At 44.8% G+C, this 7,985-nt stretch overlaps 1 protein-coding gene across 1 annotated transcript in view; it reads right to left on the bottom strand.

The window, feature by feature from the left end:
• ACOX1 (acyl-CoA oxidase 1, palmitoyl) overlaps nt 1–7,032 on the bottom strand; it is a gene marked incomplete at its 5' end in the record, with an annotated part of 17,712 nt that extends 10,680 nt beyond the window's left edge. The window contains one exon of the mRNA XM_010152510.1: nt 6,873–7,032. Coding sequence (XP_010150812.1) covers nt 6,873–7,032 — 160 coding nt within the window. The remainder of the gene's footprint in view (nt 1–6,872) is intronic.
• Between the last annotated feature and the right edge of the window lie 953 nt (nt 7,033–7,985).

The following is a 7,985-nucleotide window of genomic DNA, read 5'->3' on the forward strand; positions in this document are numbered from 1 at the left end:
GGCTGCATTTTAATTATCCAGCATGCAAAGGATATTTACTTTACCATATTGTCACTGTGTTATTTCTATTGTGTGTCAACATATTCATTTTACCACTAAAAACCATGAGAACTACAGGCAAACCAGACCATCACCAGGCAAGAAAGTACAATGATCTAACGTGAAACAGCAAGTAAAACGAATCACTTTGTGGTGGACGTGTGTCTGATTTAAAGAAGTTGGTGTGAAATAGCAAAGGTTAGCCGGCATTTATCGCTGCCATCCGGTTGTCCCAGCTTCCAGCGTTGAGCGAGGTTTGCTCATTCCATCTCCCCCAAGCAGAGCAGGTGACAGGAACTTTTGCAACTGTCTGGACTTGCACACATCGTGCTTTCCAAGTTTAGATGCCAGCACAAGCACTGGAGTCTTTGGTTTGTCAAGCTATTTTTGCTGGGATTAACAGCCGTAATTCCAGGTTCGGGCCTAAAAGATGTCTTCTGATCCATTAAACATTCTCCCGTTTGAAGAAGTGAAAGTTGTTTTCGACAATGGTTGGAGCAAGATGTTTTTCTCCTTTGAAAGCAAGACCTTTCCGTGAAGCTGTACAGCTGCAGTGGAGTAGCATCTGGAAGAAAAGCGCTTGAGGCAAAGCATACCTTACTTTCAAAACCAAAAGTGCACCACCTCACCACACTACATTGCACCTACAGGTATACTTCTGACTCGTTCCTGCAGGCCAGTCACGCACTGAGACACACATGCCCCAAATTCAGGCAAAAATAAACCCCACAGGACTGCTGACTGACATGTTCCAAGCAGTTCAAGTGAAATTCAGACTCCCAGGGCTTAGAACAACCTCCTCATCCTAAAGCAAAGGTAAACTACTATGAAGTCAGTGATCAGCTAAGAGGTGCGTTCTGGAAAAGTCCAAACCTAACTCTCTGTTAGGATGTGAAGCGAAGCAGCCGTCGGGCTACAGGGCAGGAACCATCAACAGTTAACCAAACTATTTTACCCTTCCCCTTTTAGATTCACCATGGGAGCGTCACCAATTTACAAACTGGAGTTACAGAAAAGAGGTTACCCAGTGATCCCTGAAGGGAACTAACCATGTCCCATTTCGGTTTGGGCGTAGGTGCCAATTATCTTGACTCCATGGACCAGAGGCAGCCATTTCTCCTTCTGAGCATCAGTCGTTTGGCTCTCTAAGGTTTTTTGAAACATGCTGAAGTGGAGACCCAAAGGTTCAGGAAAACTGCCCAAGCATGTTCTACAGGAGAGAAATAGAGGGATCTGGATCTCAGTTTTACTGTTACTGTGATCCTGAAAGGCTTTTTGCCAACCGTAGCATAAGATAAATAATCTCTTTGCCTGTTTCAACCTTTTTTTGTGTCCCTCCAGCAACCTCCAAATCTGGAAGCATCAGAGGCCATGCTGACGGGAAAACAAACGTTTCTTTCAAGCATGTTATTCACCCTGTGAACCTTGCTGTTGCTACGTAACTGGAAAAAAATACCATTCTACAAAGTTGCATGGGGAACTTAAAACTGAGGAGGTGAAAACCAAATTCTCTCCCTCATCTCTCAGGCTTCGGGGGGAAGAAATCACAGTGCTGCTAGCAGCCTAGAACTAAGCCGCATCAGCTAGAAGAACTATGTGCTGAAAAAGGAAAAGGCTTCTTAGGTGACCGAGTGCTTCTCAGGAGAGCTCTGTGTTACCTGCAGCTGCTTCTACCAGCTGTGAGATCAGCCACTCACCTTCAACTAAAATTACCGTTACCGGCTCGTGCTGGAGGGAAGGGAAGGAAAATCAGACATTTGAGGTGCGCTTCATCAAAACAGAAGTTGTTTCTTGAGACAAAGCTCTATTAATTCAGTAGGCAGGATGGCAGGCAAAGTACATTCCCAGCTGAAATAAGCTCCACGACACAGACGTGCTAGGAAGTTTCACTGTGTAGAAGCTAGTGGCAGCACCCTCCCTTGAACGTTCTGCAGCCTGGACAGGGTTTTCATCTTCCATCTACCGCACATGAATGCTTATCCCATCCAAAGCCGATGGACGAAGACCGAGTGAGTGCCCTGCATGAATGCCTACACACCACATCGCTCCCACATGCCCAAGACACCTACAAGGAATACGTATCCTTCCACCTGGATATATTACTACCCGCCCAGGGAGCGCATTTGGGAGTTTGCTGCCACAGACCCGCACGGTGTCGAGGATGCTACGGGTGACGTCTGTCAAATGACAGCAGCACCTGTGACAGGCACTTTGCATCATGCCTGGAATGAGTGCCTGGGAACAGGGAGCAACTGAGCTTTCAATCAGGTGAGTGAAAGCAGGACAAAGCTTCCTCAGCACAGTTTTTAAATGGGCAAGACTGAACGAGCCACAGATTTTTCCAGGAGCAAAACTACTGTAATCAAGTAATTTAATGCTGGTGATTAATGTACTGTGCTTTAAGCCAGTGTGAGTGCAGGTGCGGTGTCTAGAGTTCTTGGAATTGAGGCAGACAGTTCTCTTACCAAAAAATATTCTATTGCCTACAGCAGCACATGCGTACAAGGCTGAAGTTATCAGGGTGACCAAAGGCTTAAAAATGCTACAAGAACAGCGAGACCAAATGTTTTTCTGCATTCTTGTGGTTTCCTACATGGGTTTTTCTTTTAGTCCAGGACCCATTTAGCAATAGCAGTACCCTTCGCTTCCTCACTGCCTACAGCACAATTACCGTGCACCTATTCCTTTGGGCCCAAAAAGGACAAACCCACAGGGAGAAAATGAGTGCGGACTTTGAAATACACTGTTTCAGGGCAGCTGGGGAAGAGCCTGAACCGTTCTTTGTGTATTTTCAGGAGTGACAGAAAGAACTTGTGAAAAAGGTGCAGCACGAGCTTTGCTGTCAGAAAAATCAGGTCAGACACTGCGGCTCGGAAGGTAATGCTCCAGGGGAAAGAAAAAAAATCTTCTTGAAGGTCACACCAGCAACTTTCACTGCCTATCAGTAAGTTTAATCGCAAATGCCAGATATTTCATGGTTAACTAGCACCTTCTCTGACAGGAGTCAGAAGAATGACATCTTGCAGGCAGTCACATCACCACATCCCTGTGTCAGGTCATACCACTTCACTGACTAAACATGCAGCGTCTGAACGGCTTTGCGCATCAACAAAGCTGAAAGCAGACCTGAAAGCTAGCTAATCTACAGCAGAAACTTCTTATCTCTGTACACTCCACGCTGAGTAATCAAGATTTTCTCAGTGTGCCTTTTGACAACTTGAACGACAAGGAGAATCCTGTTTTCCTCATGACACAGAGCAAACAGAAAAGATACCAGCTGTGAAGGGAGGAAGAACAGGATTTCTTTCCCTGAACGCTTATTCCTTCCCCTTCCAATTTCTACATTCTCATCTAGCATTTCCCACTACCTCTATACAGTTCGTCCTCCGAAGGCCGCATTCTGTAAGCGCTCAAGTCCTTTGCTACGCCAAGACTGAGTGTGGCTAGCTGCATCCAGCACTGGCCACCTGACCAAGGGCCAAGAGGAGCTGCAGTTCCAAATCCACTTTTAGGAGAAGGATGTGTAATACTCTACTTTGGCAATACAGATCTTTCCAAACCTCAGAGCAACCGATGCCACCCGCACGGTAAAAGGCGCTTGCGTCTGAGTTTGAAGGCGCATCTGTCAGCGAAGCGAGCGCAACAGAAGCGAAGTCCGCGTTTCCAGAGGCTCCAAAGCCAAATGAGCAATGGCAAAGGCGTTCTCAGGCTGCAGAACTGGGTCACAGAATAGGGTCGCTGACCTTAAAGCAAAACCTGCAAGCAAACTTTTCTAGCTTTTTGCGGTTCTTGAGGTAGCTCTCTCAAGGGAGAGCATGAAGGGTCACGTCAGCAAAGAAGGAGCAGGGGGCAGGTCTGACCTGTGCTTACAGGGCTTCAGGGTGAACAAATACTATGGAAACAAACTCCTTTTCTACCTGGATGGAAACACCCAAGTCAGACTCATTCCCTCCTAATTAATTCAGCAGTGGCTACCAGGGCCTCTACTACAGCTTTTCTGGGTTGAATTCCTGAAAGCTGCTCCAGGTTATAACTTCAGCGTCGAAATGGGAATTAAGGACAAATTCTCCCAAGGGAAGTGCACATTCATTCAACACTTAGGAACACAGAAATCATTTGTTGACTTGCAGCTCTTGGATCTTCTCTTCTTCTGTGCCCCAGTTTCTCCCAACTGTCTTGCACATCTTCATTTAATCCCATTTTGCTCGGTGAAGGTTACTTAAACTTGAAGGTGAATTAAAACTGACCAGATTGCTCTCTTCAAAGAGCTGCGTAGCATTACACATCAGAACCATTTCATATTTTTCAGGCTGACTTACATTTTGCTGCAGTTCAACTAAAGGAAGTCTTAACATTGGCAACTGAAGGCTGCTGGCCTCCACAAGCTGCAGTCCCAGCAGCAACTGCAGCACTGACACATTAAGACACAGGAAGAACCAACTGATGAAAAGCATTTAAAATGGTTTCTAAACATGTTTAATAGATCCCCTTATGTTTTAGAGCCCAACAAAGCCCTTGTGGAACAGGAAGGAGGAGCATTCAGTTTGGCAGGCCACAGCAGCAACAACTGTTTAAGCACCTCTGGATGAAGAAACTTCTCGCCTATTCGTGAATCAAGCTGTAACGTCGGTCACTCAGGACACAGAGGTACCTAGTGAAGTTCTGGCGGCACACAAAAGGTGCAGGAAAACAGCTAGCTCAGAATTCTCAACAACTGCATGTGTAGATCAATCTGTCCCTGCTGTCTGGGGACAATCACAAGGCATGAAGGCTTATTGGCAAAACACCTTAGGCTTCCATATGCAAAAGTCTGGTGGTCACTCACGATAAATCCAACTTGGCATCAGAATCAAGGACTCCAATCTCAAACTTCACTCAAGGCATGTCACACCATCATATCCATTCAGTTTTCCAGTTTCTCCAGGTCAGTTTTTACACAAATGAGGCCATTTCTAGTTAGCGACAATAAGCATGTTTGGATATGTGGTAGAAACAAACTTAATTTTGCAAATTGGGTGGAGTTCCACTAAGTTGAAAAAACATGTTTGACACTCAGCAGGTGAGAAAGTGGGGACAGATGTTAAAATGCAAATGAAATCAAAGGATGAAAAAAAATAATCCTTAATAAATGGAAGACGTGAAAGAAGTAAGCCAATACCCTCCCTGGCAAACACCAGACATTAACGAATCCAAATAGTTATTAACATTAACAGTTCCTAGAGCAACCGAGGTTCAGTTGTAGGTAAGAAGTATATGTACTGCTCTTCATTCTTCTACATGTTATTACAGAAGACGCTGGAAAATACAGTCGGACAACAGTAATTGCAATTATCTGTTGAAATCCTCCACGTCTGCAATTAGAATTGACTCTGAACAAGTACAAGCCTTCCCCATTGTGTCAGCTGATTTTGGATCATGAATTTTGACTAGTCTCACACACACAATATCCCACTCACATCATACAAGATACGGATGTATTATTTAGTACCTTTATGAAATACAAAGCTTTCAGCCATTTAAAATTAAGAGCTACTGACCTCCCAGGTAAGTTTATGGAAAGCCAAAACTAAAATCTACTAGCTGACCTTTCCAGAAAACTCCTATTTTCATTAAATGCTATCAGCAATGCTACCAAAAGCCAGCATTTACATTGCAAACTTAATGGGAACTTGCCAGCTCATATACAGGACAGACTTATCTGAACTTTCTCCACAAAAGCAACTGCAGAAGCTTCCCTACGGTGTCCAATAACCCCTGTGCAAGAAACATTAATGATTAACTTTTGCCATGCATGACCTGAAAAAATCTAAAAGTCACTCAACTTCTTCCTTGTTATCTTTGTCCACCAATACCCATTTTCAAAAGAACGTTTACATCACTTCCACGAGAACCTTCACGACATAGGTCAGGGTAGGCCGATTTCTTTGCAATTAAAACTTCAGCAGGCAAGATTATTTCAACTAACTAGTCCTAATATTCATACCCTGAGGCCAGGGCCAGCTTAGCTACAAATCCAGTCAGAAGGGGCTTGTGATTCTACCCGTAATGGGCAGTGCCCTTTTAATGTGCCAGAGGATATAGTACTACGTCCAGGTTTCTAGAACTGTGCAATCCCTCTGTTAAGCAGTTTCCACTTAAATCTATCAGAATGAGTTTAATACTACTAAGGGGAGAAATACATCAAAGTCAGGAATTAGGTTCCCTAAAGGCTGGAATGAATGAAACTCAGCTGTAAAGACGGTTTAATTTTTATTAACTTAACCCAAGGGTAACACTATCAGATAAACAAAAGGTCAGATAAAACGAAAAGCTTCTGGGTCAAAGGGGACCACTATAGCACCAGGAGCTTGGAGAAGGGAAACAGGCCAGAGAGTTGTTCATAAACTACCTTGGAACATTTTCAAGTATGCCTGTAATGCAACTTTATTAGGTCTAAGTGCAAAGTGAAGTAATCAGCTCGAAGAGATTTCATTAGAAACTGCAACCTCACCACATCTAGTCAGATCCAAAACGCTTCAGTATTGTTTTTCCCCCAAAGGAATAAAAGCTAAAAATCAGACTGCAAGTCCCATTTTTCATTTTCTGCACCATATATAATAAAAAGGCTGTAATTATTAATGGTGCATTTATAGTAAAAAAAAATAAAATCTAAGAAAACACAGTGTTTAGGAAATCAGGGTTTCAGCTGAAATTTACTGAAGCCAAAACTTCAGTGGGCTTTTGTACAGGTCTTTAGCTTCCTTTGCACAGCAAACATAGGAAAAAAATCACAACTCCGATGTCCCTGGTGATGATCAAAGTGTACACAAGAAGCAAACTCTACAGCTAGGTACCTTTTAAACCAGTAGATCTCCTCCGGATCTGCAATTCCATATTCTCTTAACTTCATCACCATCAGAGAGCTCTTCCTGATGGCTTGCTCATAGCGTTGGCTACGGGACAGGAAGTTCAAATCCTCGTGCTGGAAGTCAGGGTCATTAATAACTAAGGCCTCTGGGGACAGAACAGAAGAGGAAAACACACTCAGTTTCCACAAACCTCAACAGGCAGTGGGTGAGAAACGCTTCAGCATCCCACTTGCTGTACCTCCAGGTGCAGATATCCGAGTATTAACAATAAAATGAAAAGGTAATGAAATCAAAAAGAAGTCTGTGCTCTTGGAGAGAGCGTGTCCAGTGACAGGACACTCTCCTTTTCCACACATAAACCACATTTTTGATTTCAGAGCACTCCGGACTTGGCAGGAGGTTAATTCACCAATATAAGACCTGCAGGCCCCTTAATAACAATCTCAAATCCTCAAACAGCCATTGCTACTGCTGGACCAGGCTACGTCATGAACTTTGGCCCCCATACGACTCCTTGCAGAAAGGCACAGCCATTATTCCCACTATGCCAACTGGAAACCAAGGTACCCAGAGGCCACTGACTTCCTGTGTCCCCTTTGGAACACAAGTTACACAACACCAGCCCCTGACAGTCCCGCACCAGCACGGGCTGGGAAAAGGAAGAGGCTGGAGGTATTTCATTAATCGCATGTGTCATGACAGTGGTGGGTGAGAAACAGGTCATGGCTGTACTGCTGGGCAAGAGCGTACTAGGAAGGTAAAAGGAGGGGAGAGGTCCCAAGAAAAAAGCCCATGGGAAGCTGCCTCTCATCTCTGGAGAAATGTGAAAGACAGAGGTAAAAGGATATTGCTCGACCTGGGCCATCCCGAAGCCTTTCTGGGAATGGGATAAGAGGGCAATCAAGGACATGGCACTGCTCCTGCTCTCCTCTAACCCACTGGACCAAAATCCCTTCCTCAGGCAGCCCCCTTCACCTGTAAGCCCTCCCCTCTCCCCTAAAGCTCCTCCCCACGCCCTCACTCCTCCACAGCCTCCCTCTCCCCGGGTCTCCCTCGTACTCAAAACTTCCTCCCTCGCAGCTTCCCACCCTCAGCGCC

This window comes from Eurypyga helias, unplaced genomic scaffold, assembly GCF_000690775.1.
Source record: "Eurypyga helias isolate BGI_N326 unplaced genomic scaffold, ASM69077v1 scaffold40865, whole genome shotgun sequence".
NCBI lineage: Eukaryota > Metazoa > Chordata > Aves > Eurypygiformes > Eurypygidae > Eurypyga > Eurypyga helias.